The 22488-nt window shown below is 38.8% G+C and overlaps 1 protein-coding gene across 1 annotated transcript in view; it reads right to left on the bottom strand.

The window, feature by feature from the left end:
• The window catches only part of grm2a (glutamate receptor, metabotropic 2a), a 44049-nt gene that overhangs the window by 20900 nt on the left and 661 nt on the right, over positions 1-22488 (bottom strand). Inside the window, exon 2 of the mRNA XM_075460967.1 lies at positions 7635-8384. Within this exon, the coding sequence (XP_075317082.1) occupies positions 7635-8162 (528 nt within the window). The 5' untranslated portion in view covers positions 8163-8384. The remainder of the gene's footprint in view (positions 1-7634; positions 8385-22488) is intronic.

The raw sequence follows: 22488 nt of genomic DNA, 5'->3' as shown, positions 1-22488 counted from the left end.
CCTGTTGGAAACTCTTTCCATTCCAGACCCCTTAAAGAAAATATGATCATGAATCTAGACTGCATGTTTTTAGACTCAGTCATGCTTTTAATTTGATATTTTCTTTTGCTTTATCTTTACTGCCTCCAGAAGGGTGTCCTCTAAGGCAAGATCGATTGGTTAGCAGGGGATGTTGAGCCTAAAGCCTGAATTCTTGTTGTCGTGAAGTCGGCTCTTTTTTAAAGGCTAAAAAAATCCAATGACAACAAATGCTGAACACATAACCTGTCTCAGAGGTTGTTTGTTGACTGAAATACCACTTTTAACCTATTTGTTAAAATGCGATACACTCGCTAACATGTTAAATGTTAGTTATAGTTGTACATAGTTTGTTCAACATTAAGTGTTCAGTATGGTTATAATGATTCAATGCTTCTGCTTGACAACATTAAAATGTTGTTTCATTCAGATTAGCTGTCTGTGATTTCATCAGGAATAGAATTGTTAAAAGGGTGCAGCTTTTCTCAGCTAGTTTCTAACCTAAACTATATGTCTCTATACTAAGATATCCTCTCTCAGAGCAAGTAATGTGTTCATTGTAAGTTACCATGGTGATCTAGCCAGGCGAAAGGACCCCCTTTGTGATATAGCCACTGATTGATGTCTTTAGTTTCCTGTGTCTACATAACAGTTTGTTAACCTATAGGGAACATATTATGAACAGAAAGACTTTTCTGCACCTTATCTATAGTTGGGATTGATACAATTGATCTGAGTGATCTTCCAATTACTTTTTGGTGTTTTCTTGACTTTTCCTAGTCAGAAGTTGAAAATTCTTAATCCTCATCTGATATAAAATGCAGCATCGATAAGTAGAAATGAGTGCAACACCAGAATTTGCCATTACAAAATTTCCTCTGGCCAGCATGTCACACATAAACAATAGTTGTTAACATTAGCTTCTACTAACTTTGACTCATGCATCACCCATCAGCTGGCTTTTGTATTAAGTCAATATTCTTATCTGCATTGTGTATTTTTACTAACCTGCACCAATTCAGCAAACCAACTACAAAAAAAAGAGGAATATGTACCACCCAGCCAAAACTATTATGAGAAAAGTGTTAGTGTATGGCAGTGTGATCTCGATTTGTGCATGTGTGGTAGTGTGAGCTCTTAGGCTAGGAACTATGGGGTCTCTCGTATAGTATAATGTGTTTCAAGTGTCAATGGATTTACATTTGTATAAATGACCTTTGTCAAAAGAGGCACACTCTGTCAAAGAGAGGGGTGAAGTGAAGTCAGTGGCTCATTTGTTAAAGATTTTGTTGAATTATAAAGAAAAAGGCTTTTGTCTCCAATACGCTAACATAAAAGCTAACTTAATGCTAGAATAAAGAGCAGCATTTTCACCTTTAATAACTTGGACGCAGCACTCAAGACAAATCATTCTTAAATAATCTAATCTCTTTCCTACCTATTGGAAATTTAGCTCATATCTGAAATATGTTCTTATCTTTCATAAATATCTTTTGTGATATCTCTTTTTGATATCACAAATTTTTCCTGTCCAGTAATCATGGCATGCATAAGAGACAAAAAGGGGAAAGAAATCAAACAGCCGTTGAGATGTATGGGAACATATAAATACGAGACTGAGAGAGGGGCCTAATCCAGGAAATATCAGGCCTACTTTGTAGACATGTCATGATTTTTCTACACGAAAAGCCCATCTGTTCTTCCCAGAAGACTGACTCGGTGTGCTTCTACAGCAATAACACTGTATTCCCAAAGCAGCAGTCCTTAGCTCCACTCAGTATCACGCAAATATGGCCCAATGCAGCACTAAGAAACATTCAGGCATACGCATGCATGAAGAGTGGACATGCATGCACACGCAGTACATGTATGGTGTAATCATTGGAATTTGCAGTGGATCTTAATCAGTTTATTTGTCAAGATTTTGTTGCTTAGCAACAGTTTTAACAGGCTGAAATATGAACTGTTACATACTTGGAGCGAGGATGTTTTTTTGCCTGGTCCTGCCCCCCTATCCTGTTGGATGATACGAATATCTTTGATGCTGCAGTAGTTTTTCAAAGCCTCCAAAGTCACGCAACCATTCAGACTACATATTATGCTATGGTTTCAGATCATTCAGAAACAATATCAGCAACACGGTCATTTGAAGTGTACTGACCTTCATTTCTCTCCTGTGTGAATCTTGAGCGCAGCCCATTCTGCTATCTCCCACTTACATCATCAATAGACTCAATACTATCCAGCAGGAAAAGTTTTCAATTCCAATTGACCAATTTGGGTGCGGCTGACTTTACGCAAACCTGTCATTACTATCGGATATCAAAAAGCATTCACTGAGTTTGTGTGGTGGACATGATATGAATTTTGACTGCAAAAACAGTGGATTCCTCCAAGCCTCTGAATAATCCAATCATTGTCAATTAATTACGTTTTCAAGGCAAGTAATTCACTTTTGTCCATGAATAATGCATTTTAACTGCAGGCTTTGCAGATACCATTCATCATTATTGTTCTGCCTGGCATGGTTTCTATCATGTGCGTTTCCATGTTTAAACACTTTGTATGACTCATGCATTCTTCACAGATTGACAGGGTCTACCTGCAGATGAAGACAATTCTATAAATAGAGTTGTTGCGATGAATACAAGTGAGATTCTCAATCTCACTGAAAGCTCATGAATACACCTTATTATTTTGCTCACATAGTTTAGTCTTCAAATGTCAAGAAGATTGTTTATATCGGAATCTATACCTTTGAATCCAATCATGTGTCCTTGTGAATGCGCATCCTCTCGTGTTGTTTATCAGCTAAACCAAATGACCTCATCTCAGGCAGCATTCTCATATATTCCAATTAATTCAGAGATCACTTGGCACAAATAAGAGTCAGTGATTTTTGTGTGGTGCTTTGAAAGATCAAAGTATGTTATTTTTCATGGTTTTCAGATTGGTTTCAGAAATGTCCTCAATGTTTCATGCTTGAGAGTAGTTATTTTGTGAGCATTTAAATGTTTGACATTCCAGAGTTGTGCTCTAGCGTTTGTAATGTATTGCCTGGGGATGCTCCCCTACCCGTGAGTCACACTTAGCAGCGCTTTCTGCTGTTGGGATAACAAACGTGGAGTCCCAACCATGTATTAATCAAGAGCCAGCCCTGAGGCTAGATGTTCCTGGACTGTAATTGAAGGATATGATGCATCCATGATTAACCCACACATTTAGGACACCACAGAGTAATACAGCATCTTCCACATAAAACAACTACAGACTACCCTGACTATGTTTACAAAATTGAAATATTCTTTAGCAAAAAATTCTAAATTCTTTTGTTATATTTTACTCTTAAATTATATTTGCTTTTACATTTACAACTAAGTATGTAGTGGATGAACATGTATCGTAGTCCTCCGGCTTACTCACGATTAAAGAGGCTGAATGCAGTGAGCACAAGGTCATCACTTATTGCTCTTATGACCTGCTGTTTAGATGAACCACAGGCAAAATGTTAAAAGCTAAATACTTAATTTGCATACATTCTTCCCACAAATACATTAAAATCGTCCAGATGGCATCACAGACTTCCCTCTAGCTGTTTAAGATCTGAGATATTGGTTGTCAAGTGCTTTGACGCCATATGAGGCCATGTGACTCACTCCCTCTCATTCCTTCCATGATCATGTATGCCCGTCACTGTCTCAGCGTTTCTGTGAAACGCGATCCCTCGTGCGATGGCTCGACGTCCTCAGTGTGAATGCACACCTCTGCCAACCCACCAGACAGCCCGGCTGCAACCACAGATGGGGAAGACGGGGCCTAGCCTGCGCAAGCGTCACAGAACTTCGCCTCCACACTTAACTCAATCTGTGCTCATGTAGCGCCAGCACGGCCAGGCCTGCAGCCAGATCTGCCCCCATATCTGCGATTGTCACACCACAACACCAGCAGCACAGCAACACGCTTCTTCATTGTGACAGATTTAGACAGAACTCAGCGTTCTCACCACCTGTCAGTTCCACCATGTCGCCAAGGTGATTAGGTCTTTAAGCTAAAATTGTTATTTGTCCTGTTACTGCTTTGCCTTTGGGGTGAAATACACACATCTGTATTATCCACCTGCTGTTCTCAGAGACAGGCAGGCTTGTAACCTTTCACACAGCCAGGGTGGTTCATCCAAAGGTCTAACAGGCTATGGATTATGCACAAACAAGGCAGTTACAAAGGACATAATTATTATGTGGAGATGGTATCCAGAGGGAGCACAAAAATGCCACACGTTCTCAAACCCCAAATGCATATCTTTGTGTTGTAAAATTGCCAGAGAAAACAACAGGGCAATAACACGTCTAGAAACATGCAGCGCATCTTATTTTCAAAGGGCAAATCTCACACAGCAAATCTTTTAAACATTAGGGAAAAGGAAATGTAGTATGAAATACCACTTCATTTTAAAAAAAAGCCAGCAAAAGTGTAAGAATTGATGGTATAAGCAAATTTAATGCCGTGATTTAATACTTGCCAGCTGGCTAAGATAAACAGCATGGCTAGTCCTCCTCATGAAAAAAGGTTATTACTACACAGAGAGTTATTCATGGTGAGAAAGGGAACAGTGTCATGTGGTGTACTCCTACAGAGGAGAAAGATTCACATAGAAGCTAGGGCAGACCCCAGACCTAAGGTTTATAATAGTATATCTATAAATTACCACAGGACAAGCACACTCCCCATGGAGCGCAAGCTGCAGGGTTTTGCTAAAATTACAGCTAATTCATCAAATCCTTTGTTTCCAAACTGTCCTTTTCACCAGGAATCCTTTTATAGGATCTCTAAATCCTCCTCTGACACAATTTCTCTATCTGTACAGTACATCGCTCTGCTGTACTGTACTCTGCTGTACTTGCTCTGCTGTATGTTTAGAATTCCATGTTATCTGGATTTTAGTAAATAGTAGATGTGTGCGGAGTGTTGGTACAATTAGGGAAAATTTAACCTACTTTTAAATTAATTTTTTACAAACAATTATTTACTTGAATTAATTGTGATAAAATATAGTATTGTCATTTTAACAGAAGTTAACGATATAATGAAAGTGAACTGAGGGAATTTACACTTACTTGCATTTACTCATATACCCGGTACAGTGATGATAGAGCTCAATATACTACGACATAAAATTTGCAAACCAGCAGAACCCATGATGATCGCCACTAAGAAAAATGTGCATTCAGTCTATACAAGGTCTGTTCAGTGTCACAGGGTGTGGATCATATCCCAGCTACCATTTGAGCTGTGAGTATCACACCTGCAAACACAAGAACGCGGTGCAAAAAAGAAACTTGGGTGTTTCCGAGAACACAAATGTGTGACGGAAGTTCAAATCAAACAACTAAACAGGTTTTGGCTTAGAAACAACAAAAAACAAGTCATTCACAGACTGCATCACTTTGTAAGGTTTTTAAGTAAATGTGGTGGGAAAGTTGCTTTATTGTCTTTCTATTATGTCTGCTTTTATGAGCAGGGCACCACCTACAGTCAAGGTCAGACTCACTGTCTGTACCATGTAAAAAAAGTTGTAAGTACCAATCCTGACTATTTGCAGGATGGGGCTGCACATTTAATTTGCATGTAATAGTCAAAAATCTGATTCCTAGAGTGTTGATGTCTTGCCCAAAGATGCTGTGACACAAATTAAATGAGTTTATTTGGAGATTGGAGTGTCTGATCAAAAATTCTAGAGAGGACACAGGTCAGCAGTCGTCGTTTTTTAGACAGCTGCTTCTCAAATTCAATCCAAAAATAGCTGGGTTTTCTCACTTAGCAAGGCTAAAGCTTATGTATTTTCTCTCTATCCAGCACTTATTCATAAACCCTGTACTCATATGGTGAGTCTCTTTGATAAACAGGCTGCAGTCAGTAGTGGGGAGCAGTGTTGCAACCCTTCTATTCCAGGAGATTTAGCGAATATTAGCATCACATTACCAGCTAATAACATTGTCAAGCCTAAGGCTCATACTATCCATTACTGTTATGTTTCTTATGTTGTTGACAGCAATAGAAAAGAACACATTACCATTCTGATGCTTCCATGTGCACGCAACCTTGTGTGAATGTAGTTTCCTTTTTCTCTTCTTAAGAATTGCTCACTGGTTCAAAAATATGTGGGTAAATTATCCCAGTATTAGATCTGGCCTTTGAATAGTGTAGCAGAGACAGGGAAGAGCAATGTGGGCAGGGATCATATTCTAAATTAAAGAAAAATTTGTAGAGTCTTACCCCAAATCAGGACAGTTTCTTGTGGCAAAAACTTTGAAATGTACAAGTTTGTGATGAGCTCAGATGAGATTTGAGGGGATTATTATCTCCTGGAGTGAGACTTTAAGGTCTAAAACTTACATGCGTCCCAGATTTTCCACAAAAAAAAAAAGATTTTCTAATACAATGATTTTCTAATCATTGATTTCAGATTCATGGTCCAAGACTTATGATAATAGAATTGGAAAAATCTGATGTTTATTCCATTCATTGCATTCATTTATTGTTCATTGCATGTGCTAAAAATGAGAAATTTTGTATTTAAAAAAGCTCATGTAAATACAAAACAGTATCAAAGGGTATCATATGAAAAGTCTGTGTGAGGACATGTCTATGACAAATATTTCCCTTTATACAACAAGTGGATAATGCCGTCATAATGGCAGGCTTCACATCTGGAGCTGGCCCCTTTTCTGCTTATCATAAAAAGAATATACTGTATATAAGATGGCCACAACCAGTCCTTTGTTCTGAGCGACTTACTGCTAATGGCAGAATAGGAGGGTTCCTACAGCATATATGGTTGATCAATGATCTGAATCCAATTATATTTCCTGAAGGGCAGGAGTGTGTTCCTTTTTTTTAAACAAGCATATTTCTAAGAACATGAACTTGCATGTCTGAAGTGAGCTGAGCCATAGGCAACTCTTCAGAGGAAGACTCTTGCTGTCCTCTTGCTGACTCAGCCAGGGTGATGAGTGTGAGTGAATGCTTTGTGTCACATGCATTTGTAGATATTTACAAATCTCAATTCCACTGGACACGCTTTCTCTTCCTCACAATGACTTGTGATTACACTGATGTGGCAGCAATATTACACTGAAGATTTGGAGCCCAAATTAGCAGACGTTTCATCATATCAGCTCAAGTGAGCCGAAAGGCGCACTGCTGCTGAGAGTAACTCGTCATCCTGCCCTAAGCTCAACATCTGTAGCACGTCTGCCTCTGACAGGAGGACCATTGCTAAAGTGTGAATTACAGGGGAAGAGAAAGAGATCCTCTAAATTAGATCATCCAGGCATTTGGGCATTCAGGTAAATAGATCCTCTTGTGGAACTGATACTCATTAAGTCCCTGTGTTAACATCTCACAAGGGTAATTGTGCATAGTATTTAAGTCTAAGTGGACAGTTATATGACTATCCATCACAGTAGCTCCTCCTTCTCTCTCTGGCTTTCACTCAAGCCCGCAGTAGCTGCAGATCCTGAAATGCACTCTTTCTACAACAAAAATTTTCATCAGCAAAAGGAAAGTTAATCATTGTATGATAGCCCAGACTTTCTGGGGGTTTTATTCATTCCTACCTGAATGGAGACATCACTATAGGAGCCTCCTATAACTCCTGAGATAGCTAGAGGGACGTCATCGTGAATTGCGTAGGATCCATCAGGACATGTGTACTCGCTGTCATCCACTTTGGTGAGGGAGGCCCTGACGAACTCCAGAGACTGCTCCAGAGCGTAGGTGTCTTTAGAGCATGTGTCCAGTATATTGGCTCCCAGTTTGATCCCAGGAAGAATGCGCTCATCCTTGTTAATTTCATCTAATGCCAGCAGCATGGCCTCCAGTCTCTGGATCCCTCTCTGTGAATTTATCTTCCCACAGTCCTCTGCCCCCTCACCCTTCTGGTGCACAGGGAACAGGCCACCAATCATCAAATCTCCTTCCAGGGTGATCTCCTTCTTGGAGTCAGTATTATAACCCACCACAGGCAAACCCTGGGGAGCCTGGGCAAAGAGAGAAACACATAAGCAAAGCAGGCTGAGGTGGGACAGCCAAAGGGGTCGGGGCACAGGGCGCGCCCCCAACACAGGGGATTTCCCCGGTGACATATCCCTGGGCACAACAAGGACACTGTCCTGTCTGTGGGCTCTGGTCAACTTCTGATGACTGCTTCGGCAAAAAATTAAAAAAAAAAAAAAAAAGGACCAATGAGGCGCAAGAGCACCAGCAAATATTAAAGCACAAGTGTTTTTATTCTGACAGAGGCCATTTACAGCATCGTTCCTATCCTCTTCACTCTTCTCTTCTTCAGAGTGCTTGTAGATTACAACCTGCAGATCAAACAGAGAGAAACTCAGTCACAGCTTTTGATTTGAAGTACAGGGATTCCTTTGTATTGCAGATATTGTGATATTCACATGCGTTTTGATGATAGTTATAGCAGGAAATAAAGACTGTTCATTCATTAACATGTACCACAACTCATCAGTTGGAGTATATTCATAGACCAAAGTAGTTTACGCTGACCAGACATTTCTTCAATTTGTTTTTCTAAAATCAAGATGACTGGTACCCCAGAAAACGGGTCTGTAATGCAGATAAAATATTTGAGGCAGTGCACTTTATGTAGTGAATGATCTTGACATACTCAGCTAATAAGTTGTGGCAGAAGCTTGAGGACAGAGTTCACGGTTCGTGCAGAGTTCACTGAAGACAACACAAACATCCCTCAAATGTTTTTTTTCCATGTCTTCAAGCAGAAAGCCATCAATCCCTCATTGTGAGAGGCATAATTTAGTTAGTGCGTGTAATAATTTCGGGCTCGTTTTCCCTTCCTTTTGTTTCATTGTCTGCGTGACCTCATTTCCTTTTTTCTTCAAAGGCAGATGATTGAACAACTCTTTTATAATCGCATGTGCTCCTGAAATTCAAATTCAAACTAATTGTATCCCCAAGGAACATTTAGTCTGAACACATTAACTATTTTGTCTCACAAAAACACACTTTATTTAAGTAAGTAAAACAAACAGTGCATTTGGAGGGTTGTATGAAAAACTAAGTGCTACAATCTCTCCTTAAATCGCACAGCCACTCAATGTCTTCTTTTAAAGGAGGATCTACAATAATCTTCAAGTTCCCCTCATGTGTTGAAAGCAGAAGAAATAACAGCAACTAAATTATTGTAAAACGAATCAGACAATAGTTACTACTTTTAGGAGTAGTATCTCTTACTACCAGAACTCCTGCCGATACTGGCACACTGAGGCTTGAGCGTTTGAAAACTTGTTGGTGTAATTTTCCAACATCTTTCGTGTATTATAATTCTGAGCTTACAAAGTGTTTATATCAATATTTCTAACAAGTTCCAACAAGTGCTTAAATGTAAGAGCAAAAGAACGCATGAGCAAAGATTTTGAATTTTATTGGCGAGGAGAACTGAATCATACCGAGTATTTTGTAAGTGCTGTGTGTATCTCTAAGGTTTTACATGGTAACGAAGAAACAAAATGTACTGTAAGTGTTTTATCAAATCAAATCAAAATCAAATCAAATTTATTTATATAGCACATTTCATGTACAAACAATTCAAAGTGCTTTACATAAAATAAAAGCATTGCAGCAGGGAGTGGAAAAAGCATTAAAATACATAAAAGAATATAAAGAGAACAAATAAAATCATTTAAATGAATTTAAAAACAAGCAACAGTCTAGATAAGTTAAAAGATAGCGTGCAGATTTCATGCATGGACACATGAGAAAAGAAATGTTTTTACCCTGGATTTAAAAATGTCTACATTTGGTGAAAGTTTAATCTCCACTGGCAGTTTGTTCCACTTGTTTGCAGCATAACAGCTAAATGCTGCTTCTCCATGTTTAGTCTGGACTCTGGACTGGACCAGCTGACCTGAGTCCTTGGATCTAAGAGCTCTGCTGGGTTTATATTCTCTGAACATATCACAGATGTATTTTGGGCCTAAACCGTTCTGGGATTTGTAAACCATCAACAGGCTTTTAAAATCTATTTTGTGACTGTCTGGAAGCCAGTGTAAAGATTTTAAAACTGGTGTGATGTGTTCAGATCTCTTAGTCCGGGTTAAAACTCTAGCAGCAGCGTTCTGGATGAGCTGCAGATGTTTAATGCTCTTTTTGGGAAGTCCAGTTAAAAGAGCATTACAGTAATCGAGTCTACTGGAGATGAATGCATGGGTGAGTTTCTCCTGGTCTTTTTGGGAGAGGAAACCTTTAATTCTGTTGATGTTTCTGAGATGGTAAAAAGCTGCCTTGATGACAGCTTTGATGTGGCTGCTGAAAGTTAGATCTGAGTCTATCAACACTCCGAGGTTACGAACTTGGTCAGTGATTGTAAGGTCCCGAGTCTCAAGATATTTACCAACGCTGACCCTCTTCTCTTTGCTACCAAACAGAATGATCTCAGTTTTGTCTTCATTTAATTGTAGAAAATTCTCTCTCATCCAGGTGTTTACTTCCTCCAGACACTGACACAGTACGTCTGCTGGGCTGCAGTCGTCCGGTGACAGAGACACATAAAGTTGTGTATCGTCTGCATAACTGTGAAAATTGATGTTAAAGTTCTGTAATATTTGACCCAAAGGGAGCATATACAAGTTAAACAGAAGAGGTCAAAGAATTGACCCCTGGGGGACTCCACAAGTCATAGCCACTCGCTCAGATTCATAGCTGCCAATTGTAACAAAATAACTCCGGCCTTCTAAGTAGGACCTGAACCAGTTAAGGACCGCTCCAGAAAGTCCAACCCAGTTTTCCAGCCTGTGCAACAGGATTCTGTGATCTACAGTATCAAACGCAGCGCTGAGTTCCAACAGAACCAGGACTGAAACATTACCAGAATCAGTATTCAACCTGATGTCGTTTAACACTTTGACCAGAGCTGTTTCAGTGCTGTGATGACGTCTGAAGCCTGATTGAAAGTTATCAAGACTTCCACTTTCATTCAGAAAGTCGTTGAGCTGGTTAAATACAACTTTCTCAATAATCTTGGATATAAAAGAGAGGTTAGAGACAGGTCTGTAGTTGTTCATCATAGAGGCGTCTAGAGTTCTCTTCTTTAGGAGTGGCTTAATGGCAGCTGTCTTTAGTGACTTGGGAAAAATGCCTGATGCCAGTGAGCTGTTAACTATTTGTAGGAGATCACTTTCTACTGAGGTAAAAACAGTTTTTAAAAAGTCGGATGGTATTATGTCCAGAGTTGTTGATTTCAGATGCCGAACTGTTTCCTCTAAGATTTTTAAATCAACAATATTAAATTGTGACATAATGTAAGAGTTATTTCTAGGTTTTAGACACAGATTAGTTTTCTTGTTTGTCTGTGTTGCGAGAATGTTTTGTCTAACCTTTTTGATTTTTTTGGCTAAAAAAGTTGGTAAATTCGTTGCATTTCTCTGTGGAGAGGTCTGGGTTTGACTGTTTAGGAGGATTTGTGAGTTTTTCAACCATAGCAAACAGAGTTCGAGAATTGTTGACATTCTAATTAATTATTTCAGATAAATGCAGCTGTCTGGCCTTGCACAGCTCATTGTTATAACTACGCAGGCTTTCTTTGAATAGCTCATAGTGAATCTGAAGCTTTGTTTTCCTCCATTTACATTCAGCTTTCCTGCATTCTCTTTTCAGGTTTTTGACTGTAGTGGTGTTTCTCCATGGGGTTTTCTGTTTGATCAAGGTGCTCTTGATTCTTATCGGTGCAACAGCTTCTATTACATTCAAAATTTTCAAGTTGAAATGATCCAGCAGTCCTTCAACAGACTCTGCGCTCATTGTTGGTAACACAGCTATGGCCTCCCTAAACTGAGCACTTATTTTCTCATTAATGTACTTCTTCTTAACTGAGAAACTGGTTGTTTGAACATTCTGAGTGATCAATAAATCAAATAAAATACAAAAATGGTCAGACAAGGCCAAATCAATAACCACAACAGAAGAAATATCAACACCTTTAGAAATAACCAGGTCCAGAATGTGACCTCAAAGGTGGGTTGGTTCTGTTACATGTTGCCACAAACCAAACATGTCCAGCACAGAAGAAAATTCTTTGGCATTACTATCCGTCATATTATCTATGTGAATGTTAAAATCCCCGGCCAAGATAAAATGGTTAAAATCAGTCGAAATAACAGACAGTAATTCAGAAAAATCATCAATAAAACTTGCACAGGATCCTGGAGATCTGTAAATGATTAAGAACAGGATTTTAGGAACACCCTTTAAAATAAAACTAAGATATTCAAATGAAGTGAATTCACCAAATGATATCTCTTTACACTGGAATGTGTCTTTAAATAAAGCAGCTTCTCCCCCACCTTTCCTACCATTTCGGCATTTATCCATAAAACTAAAGTTTGGGGGAGCTGCTTCATTAAGAACAGTAGCACTTGTGCCTTCTGTTAACCATGTTTCTGTCAGAAAAAGAAAATCTAAATTGTGTGAAATTATGAAGTCATTAACTAACAGTGACTTATTGGACAGAGATCTAATTTAAGTAAGGCTAGCTTTGTGGAGTTTACACTGGTCTCTGTTGTATTCTGAGTTGTACGTGGTACTGTTAACAGATTAGATAGATTCAACCGGCAGGTTGACTGTTTTCGATTCCTTCTTTTACTAACTAATACAGGAATCCTATTGGGTCCCAGCTTGTTCTCAGAACAGCTGTCAGTAATCGGACTGCTATAGCAGGGACCCTGAACATATCATGGCATGGTATCTTTGTTTTTACAAGTACTGTTTCATACAACTGTAAGTTTAGAGGAATTACTCAGTTAACATTAAGAGATTCCATTTCTAATTATAGAACTACAGAATATTTCTATATTTCTGAATAAGTATGGCCTAAATCATCATCGGATAGTATTTTTTGCAACTTAATGTCTTTCCAGTAAAGAAACAAATAACTTTAAATGTGACCAGTAGCTTCAAATTAGTTGACATGACACATGGAACGCCTTTAAGTGGAGTGCGAAGATTAGAAGTTGTATTTACAATTTGGTTTATGATACAGAAAGAGATAATATGCTTCCGCTAATAATGCAGATTTGAAACAGACTATGATTGAAGTATGGTTTGTAAGCACTAAATTGATTTTAAGGTTTGGAAGGGGGGGTGCCTAAAGCAAAATTAAACAGTCATGTTCACCCTCTTTTCTGTTTGCCTTCTCTATTTTGTCTAATGCTTTAGAGTGGATCTGAATAATTGAATACACTGTTCGAGGACTGAGAACAAAAAGGGACAGGGGTTGTAGAAAGGGGGGGCCAGGATCCCATGTCTACTTCCAGCTGCTTTGATCCCTGCCACATACACCATTGTTGTTCAGTGTTCTCTTCAAAAAGGACTTGTGAATTGCCTTTAGTTTAGGCCTGTTGTCCTGATGTGTTTCTCCATTAAATTATCCACGAATAGACATTTTTCTCGTGGGGGGATCTTATTCGGTCAACCACTCCAGAGGAGCAAAACAACGGTCTCGAACTACCTCTATTTGTGCACAATGTGCCTGACTGTCGAGTTGGTGATTTCAAAGTTTAAAGGGGATTTTGTAAACTTGTGCTCAGACAACTCTTTTTCTGAGGTACTCAGAAATCTTCTTCACTCATGCCACACTTAAGCGAAAAGATCAGACTTTAAAAGATCCCTTTTCTTTAAAAAAAAAAAAAAAATACAGGACCCCCTCCATCCCCTCATTGTCATAAAACACCAGACTACCTAAAAAATTAACTGCTGATTATAGAGGTTCAAATACGTTGACCATTTAAAGATGCAACACATCTGTTCATTTTCCTCAGTGACCACAAAGCCAAGGATAACACTCTGTGTCTCATTTGTTTAACTGGACTCCTCTTTATCTACTTTTAGGGTGCGTGAAAATTTTATGATTTTGGTCACACTTATGGAGAATTAAGGAGAATATTTTTTTAATGTCTCAAAACTTTTCAGGCACCACTGTAGAAAAATGCTTTCTTGTGGAGTAAAAAAGTAATCGAGACCAACTCCTCATCCTGGTAAATATGAAGCCACAGTTAAGAGAGGACTGAGCTCAGTGTTGGCTTGGCTGTCTCCCAAGATAACAAAACTTCTCTTCTCAATGTCTTACGTTACATTTTTTTTGCAAAAAAAACCCTTTTTGTAGTTTATTTTGCTGTGCTTAACTAAGCTACAGTACACAGCTACTTAGTGTATCTTGTCCTCTCATGTTTGACACAAGTTAGATAAGCCTTTTTCAAACTAACCAAAAATCCAAATAGGATATACTGCAGAAAACACTTAAGCTTACTTGAATTTGTCTTAGTACCAGCAATACTGTGGTGAGCCTTGTTTCGATTCTTTATGACACATCCTCAGAGTTGAAGCTGATCCAGTACATATATACGAACGGACAACAGAGGAGTTTTACTGTTGAGTCCTGGGGCCATAAACAAGCCATTTTTGAGACATAAACTGCTTTTTTTTATTTATATATATATATATAAAACAAATCTGTGTTAAGAATGGTCTCATCTAAGTCATATTTTGGTCCAGGCATACACAAAAACAGAATTTGTAGTGCCAGCTGTGGCTGAGATTGGGGGTGAATATTAACTATAAGACTGTTTTACTTTTAATTAAGTTTTCTCTCCAGTTTCTCTTTTCTGAAACCTGTACAGATTTCTATCAATTGCACATTTATAAGCTAGTTTCTAAACAACTATTGATCTATCAGCAGGTTTTAATTGCGTATTTACCTCTCAGGTACCTTGTGAAGCCTGCTTTCTTACCCAACAGGGGAACTGTAGGGTAAGAAAAAGAAAAAAAGATCCTTATTCTATTTGCATTAAACGTGAACAGAGTTTTAGTTGTTGATCTGCTCTGAGTTTCATGCTTGCAGTCACGAGTGTCACTCCCCATGAATCCCGGGGGCTTAATTAAGCAGAGTGTTGAATGTGGGTGAAGTTTATCGGCGTAAATTATCAAGGCAGAATGATCCATCTCATATCCATTTTCACAACAAGTAAAAAGCAGGCTGATAAGCAGTAATTAACTGTATTGATTGGAGATCATAAATTAGAGCGGTGGGATATTAACACCCATATTTCTTTCTTTCATTCTGTCTCAAAACACAGACCCACCTAATAAAACAAGCTAAGCAGGAGTCAGACTGCAGATCACATTCTTTGGGATTCCTCTCTGTCTTTCACTCTCTTTTGCCTCTCTCTCTCTCTCTCTCTCTCTCTCTCTCTCTCTCTCTCTCTCACTTCCACTGTTGTTTCCATGGAAACTTGCCAGAAGATGTAGAGGATGAAGAGAAAGTGGAAGACAGACCTGGCCAAGCAGGCCAGTGTGATCATGCATGGTGCTTGTTCTTATGGGAGAACTGGGAGGTCTGCACTGTGGGCTGACCAACTGATAACATTCCAACCAAAGTTTTTGCTTTTAAACCAAAACTCTCTCCAAATGAAGCTATAACAAATCAATTTTAAAAAATCCACGCATCTATTTAAACACCATCAACATGTTAAGTTGTCACTTTAAAATCTCAGTTCTTTCACAATAGTTTGAAAAAAATAAAAACAACGACGTGCTCAAGAGATGCTTCTGGTGCAAACTATGCATCTTTTAGTAAGTAATAACACGTATCATGGAGCATTACATCCCGGGAACTGTCAGTTAAACTTAAGATGTCCCTTTTCCCTCTGCACAAAATAATTGTGTGGATTCCGCACTTTCCTTTTGCTCCCTCAGCAGCTTGTCAACAAGTGAACTTCCACTGCAACAGGTTACGCATATGAGGCAAAATCACACCTACTCCTTGTGCATTCAAAATCCTCAACAACAAATGACTGTGTAGAGCAAAACAAGTTTTAGGATTGAGACGATGTGTTGCGGTTGCAGTGTGGCTCTGCAGCATGTGAAACATTGCTGCTCAAGTCATAAGATACCAAATGGCAGAAATAAATTATATGTTTGGAAGGTATGCTGAATCAAATGTATTCATGTCAAATAGGATATTTCAGTGAAAAAAACAAAATGTCAGCAGTTGCACCAGGAAAGCACTTAGGCCCGTGGTCTCTGGAGAGAATGGTGACAAAAGGATTTCTGACTGACACATTGTCGGTCTCCTCTCGGATCCTGCATTCTCATAGGAGGCCCTCGACTCACCAGTGGACTCCATTCCTGTGTGTTTGTTCACTGCTCTCCAGTAGTACGACAGTAGGAACACCCGTTTTAAAAATGTGTCTTTGCATATGTCAATGTTTCACCGTGAGCGTAATCTCTGGGTGCTGCAGTTTTTCTGTAACACATCAAGGTACATTTATTTTCCAAGGTGTTTTACTGAAAATCACATTTAAAGCTGCAGTCTGCAACTCTTTGTCAAGCATAATGCCTGGAACTGTCCGGGGATTCTGAAAGTAGTACATTAAATACCCCAATACAAAAAAAAATGAGTTCTCTAGGTCCCCTATATGTCCCGCTAGGTCCCTCCAAAGCCAGCAGGTTTGTTTACAAAATTGCAGACCGGACCGGTAAAAGGTAACCAATCAGGTTACGAGCTGGGCTCTGCTGCCCGTCAATCACCGATTGTGCACGCGCGATACAAGGTAGGCTCGTCCCCACGCTTATTTATCTATACTATTGAACTTCATTGCGGGCTAGTCTACTTACTGTGTCTTCCATGATCGCAAATGACAGGTGAGTTGATGAATGAGGAGTCGTGTAGGCGCATCTGGCGTGCACGTAGACGTGCACGAGTTCTCATGTGTTTTGATGAGGTGGGACGGGAAGTTGAACTTTTTATTTTTCGGTTAAAAAATAAGCATTTCTTGCATTTTGCGACTACGGAGGTCACCGTTTTCAACTTCAAGCGTTCTGATAGATCGTGTAAACTCTTAAAATGCCAAAAATTAGGACTTTACGTATGACAACAACAAATCCTGCAGACTGTAGCTTTAAATGGAGAGTTTAACATTTCGGCAATTATGCTTATTTTCCTTTTTGCCACACCATGCAAAATAGTTGATGAAAAGATTTAAACTTCTCTCATGTTTGTACAATACTTTATCTCTTTGGGTTTTCTCTTTGTCAGTTAACTGTTGGGCATTATAGTTTTTAGCTTATGTATGAGATCAGTGTGGTGTAATTCCCCAAATAATGTGGGAATGTATAAATGGCAGCTTCTAAAAGCAATATTTACACTTTAGATGCGGTATCCCACCAAGGATTCTGTCTGCATGGCAACTTCAAAGAAAAACTATGCCGCTCAGTTATTTTCTCTCCTCCTATCTAACCATCTCCATTTCCCTCTTCACCAGATGGCCTTTTTAATTCAAGAGACTTAAGCCTGCCAGCCTCTCACACACTTCAAACCAGACTGTGTGAGGGAATGGGGGCGTTGGTAGGGAGCCGTGGATCGGAGGCTGAGAAATTACAAGAAAAGGTAGCAGATGTGAGAGGGTAAGGAGGGAAAAAAAGAGGGAGAGGATGGCAGAGGGGGGCATCAGTGAAAGTGGAATAATAGCAAGGTTTGAGAGGGATGCTGATTTTTTTCTGACACTCATTTTCCCCAGGACTGGAGTGCTGCATTCATATGGTAATATTCCCCCAGGCGATAGAAGTGTTGAAGAGTGGAGGTCATCTAGTGTATATGCAGCCTTAAGCCTGGATGAGCAGGTTGGAGATCCCCTGTGGAATGAGTTGGAGCTTCGCTGAGAGGAAGCAAAGGTAATGGAAGTTAGGCCTCCCTAAAATCACATTTCCAGCTGACAAAGAGAATGATCACGGGTGGGGGAAGACTGAGAATGGTCTCTTTAACAAAAAGGAAGGAGTGAAAAACTAAAACATGCGCATTACCATTCATTAACAATGAATAACTCTGACGCCGGATGCAACAATGAGTGTAGCTCATCAATTTCTTGACAGTTTGCGTTCTCCTATTTGTCTGTTTTCAGTCTCGGTTACTAAGGTCAAGTTGAATAATAATTTAGCCTCGAATCTGTCCATAGCATAGTTAGTTACATTAAAACTATACTAATTTCTCAAAATCGGACCAACATAACAAGACAATGCATGTTGGAAGTTGAACATACACGTTACATTTGCATGTATATATTCAAGATTCAGATTTAGCAAGGCATTTAGCTCATGCTGCACAGTTCCTTTCCTGGGCTTTGACCCAGAGGTAACAGAAGAACCCAGTAACAACATAATAACCACAAGGGATGGGGTGCATCTTATTTGTAAAATGAATGAATATATGAATAGAATAAGCAAATGAATAAATTATTCAAGCGTATGGCACGTGCAAAATGTTCAGAGCTGTATAGATTAACAGCTCAATTAACAGCTCAACGTGGTGATTTGGTGACAGCTACATTGTTTGTCACTTATTTTGGTCAGTGACATAATAAGTAAATGGATAAAAAAGCCCAATACTTACCAGCTGAAAGAGCGACATATCAGTAGGAAAGAATCCTTTCCTTGAGTTAGACATATTTTGAACAATAAACGGTCGCGCCTATTATTTCTTGAAACTTTATTTCATACTCACTGTGTGGTTTGAGTTTGAGCAGCAAAGCTACTTGGTTAGGTGAGACGATCACGCAATAAATTAGACATTAGATCCCAGGATATCAAAACCCTGCACACTCCACAAGAACATTACAAGGTGAAGAGATGGAATAGACGTCGGGCTCTATTGGTCGAGAAATATCGAAATTATAATTCTGTGAATTCTAGAAACGCAAAATGTCAGCATTCATTCTGGTGATTGGGCACTCAGCTTCTGAGAGATTTTTTATTTATATTATAACTTATCAAACAACACTATTTATACAATCCTCTATTTGTGTCTAAGATATTTACAGGAAATCTTGTATATATTTTCTGTGAATACCTCAAGGAAACAGTTAAGTATTTCAATCCAATTTGTTGCAGGGAAGACAAACTGCTTCTGCTTGTGAGTCCACTGACAGGACTCATTTGACAGAGTTACATCATTAAAATCATTAAATGTCTCCCGCAAATATAAACACTGACCTTGTCTGATAAGGCCATTTCTGTAACTACCAATTAAAGAATGAGGAGACGTTGAAGTTTGTGCCTCCAATCATGAGGACTTGCAACAATTTAGAGGCATTTACATCACTGAATCGTTCATTCGGTGCCTACATTCAGTTAGATGTATTCTGCAAATGAAGAGTGAGTCTCGATCATATTCAGCTCCTGATAATCCTTTGTAGACTTTACTGCCTCTGTTTTACTGCAAATTTACTGAATCTTTCTGGCCTAACTTTACACCACCTCCCCTTCATCCATCTCCTTAATACACCTGTAAAGGGGAATCCTTTCCTTGAGTTCAACAGTCCCTCCCCGGAGCCCCATTCTGCCCCCTTCATCAAACATGCATCCACTCTTTTTGTCTCTTAGAGATCATTATGGCCAATCTTACGACTGGCCTGAGCACAGTGATGGATGTGTGTTGCTTTTATTTCAGGGGTTTATTGCGGCTCTGCATTATTCATCAGCACCACCACACTGTTTTTTAAACAAAGTGGCCAGTGGACATCACCAGGATGTTTTAGGGGTACTCTTATTTCACAGAAATATCAATGAAAAAATTGAAGTTAGATAAGTTTATATATGTGCTTAAATGAGAGCTTGCATTTAGCTTTTCTGTTGCAACATTTTGTAATTCATATAACTCTGTTTCCAAGAGCAGGCAGAGTTGCTTGCATGTAGCTGCTTCAATTTCTCTTAATTTAGGTCTCGCCTTGGTATAATTAAAGTTATGTTCTGTTCAGGCGCTGTGATCATTTTGGAGGGATTCCACCATCTCCAGTAACTCCATTTCTGTTTCAGCAGATCATTGTGTCCTGTTCTGCCGTGTTAATTTTTATTCAACTCATCTATCCTGTTACTAATAGATTACTATTAAAAGGAAGTTGAACATATACATTACACCTTTATATTGTCTCTATAAAGTCAAGACACTTGCACTTTAGCAAATCTCTTGACTTGATTGAGAGACTGTTGTGAACTTAACATGTGGCATTTAAAAGTCAATTAAAAAACAGTTTCTGATCAAATATCCCACTGGCAAAGTAAATAACACCAAATTTGGATCCCACCCCACTTACACTAGTAAAAAAAGAGCATCCACTAAGAGAGAAATGTTAAAGTATTTTATGAAGGTTAGAGAAATTAATGAAACTAAAGAGTGAAAAAAGTCACTATCACTGCTAATACAGAATTAAGATGCCAAAAGCAAATCAATGTTGGCAACTACTGCACTGTTAGAGTAAGACTTGGTCTTACTTGAACACTGTTCAGTCATGTTATTTGGACTGTCTCAGCTCTTAGCAGCAGAAACTGAGATGCCACCTTTGTGTTAGCCATGAATTAGCAACATCAGTAAAGATAGATGGGAGTTGGTTTGCTTCTTGTCCTCGATTGGCTATTTATGCAAACCCTGAAGAGAAGAGGAAACCACACATATATGGTTATGCATTTTTATTAACTGCTCATCAGAGTGACCTTTAGTCTGAAGTAATAGCAGTTTGAGTTGGAGATGGAAGGACTCAACAACTGTTCATTATCGCTCACGGTGTAAATTATTGGGGCGGCTGACTCTGGACTGACCAAGGAACCTTGCATGCACAGTCAAAGTCAGTGCCACAGTTAATTTTAATCTGAGAGTCATACACACATTACTAATTAATCAAAAGCGTATCAGTGCTTTCACCTGAGTAAATCCATGCTTAAATCCTTCTGCTTGAAGTTACAGTGCAATATGTTGTGTTTTTTGCTGGACTATAATGTTAATGATCCAGAAACCACGCTGATTTTGTACATTTACATCATGATGATACACTCCATCTAGATTTTTGTCTTAAGTTTACTTTGTAGGAACTATAACTACAATACGTAGTCAAAACAGAAATGGCACTGAAAGTATTTCAAGTTATTGTTTGCACCAGAAATTATAGCAATTAAGACTGTGTTCCGTTATTTCTTGTCTTTCGTGGCTGCGCTACTTTCACCGTATTCAGAAAGAGCCACACAAATATCTTTTGGTCAGACAGGTGCAGATGGACTATTAGCTTCCCAAATACAAATGAGAGACATTGCAAAGGGATTTCTAAATATTTCAGTCGACAGATGTTATAAAGTATAAATGAGCATTTACATGGATGATGCTGGCAGACATCCAACGTATCTGTTCCACCTGCATATTAGTGTGTGTGTTTGAGTGTGTTTGCGTGACCATTAGGAAGAGTAAGCTATTAAGCTGTCATGTTTGATAGCTGCAGGAGGGTTCATAACACAGGAATTTAGTCACCGATGGCAGTTAGGTAATACATCCTCTGTGTCTAGTAAAGGGTTTGAATGATGATAACAATGCAGTTGTCTCTTAACTTACAACTTAAAATCAGAGAGCGGGAAAGACTAAATTCAGTTGTAGTCCTTTACTGACAACTAATTGGCCAACAATTTATTGATTTCGGTCAACGTAAATCTGTGTATAGATCCCAATAATCAGCAGCAGCTTTTACAAGAACTGACGTATTTAAAGGGATGCTTAGGGTCCTTTTTTTTTCAGGTAAAGATTTTCTTTTTCTTTTCATATCTAAGAAAGTGAGAGTTTTTTGTTTTTTTTCTTGGTGGTAAAAGGTGAAACAAACAGCATACAGGACTGATCTATTTAGGACCCACAGTTCAGACACCTACTGCCTAAACCTTGCCACTTCTTCATCTGGATTCAGTAGATGGCAGTGGGGAATGTTCATCTCCAGTCAGCCATGAGCTGAATAATTTACAAAAATCAACATATTTAGCTGTGAGTGCTGGGCTCATACATCATCCCACTTTCTTAGTTTTAAAGGAGCATATACTGGCATGCCTACAGTCATCTCGTTATGTAAGAAATTCAGAAACGTGCCTCTGATGTAACAATGGTTGATTAAACAGCTTACCAATTATTTGCTTTGACATAAATCTGTGTGTGAGTTGACTGCAGAGCACACTGAGGGCTGTTTTTGTGTTTAATCTGCTGAACATGCAGCAGATATGCCACAGGGACTGGAGGAAGCTTCCACAGTACATTTTGCTTCTCTTAATAGCTTTGTCCAGTATTAATGCTGCAGCCTCAAAACGTTTGTAAAGGGTATATGTTATATCGTGTTTAAAAATGGAATTTTGAGCTTTCTATCAGCTACACATGCAGTATAGTATAGTTTTCGTGATAATTTTGACTAAAACATTAAAAATAAATCACATGTAATACCATATTCGTTAATATATTAATGTTAAAATAAAAGGAACATTTATAAACAAAATATGACGATTAGCCTTGTTTATGAAGATCTAGACGCTGTGACACACAAACTAATTAGTTTCTAAATCAATTTTTTGGCCGTGTGTCCCTCTTTTGATGGT

This window comes from Odontesthes bonariensis, chromosome 3 (assembly GCF_027942865.1).
Source record: "Odontesthes bonariensis isolate fOdoBon6 chromosome 3, fOdoBon6.hap1, whole genome shotgun sequence".
NCBI classification, from domain to species: Eukaryota; Metazoa; Chordata; class Actinopteri; order Atheriniformes; family Atherinopsidae; genus Odontesthes; species Odontesthes bonariensis.
Note: the sequence above shows the minus strand (reverse complement) of the source record. Positions and strands in the feature narration are given on the sequence as shown.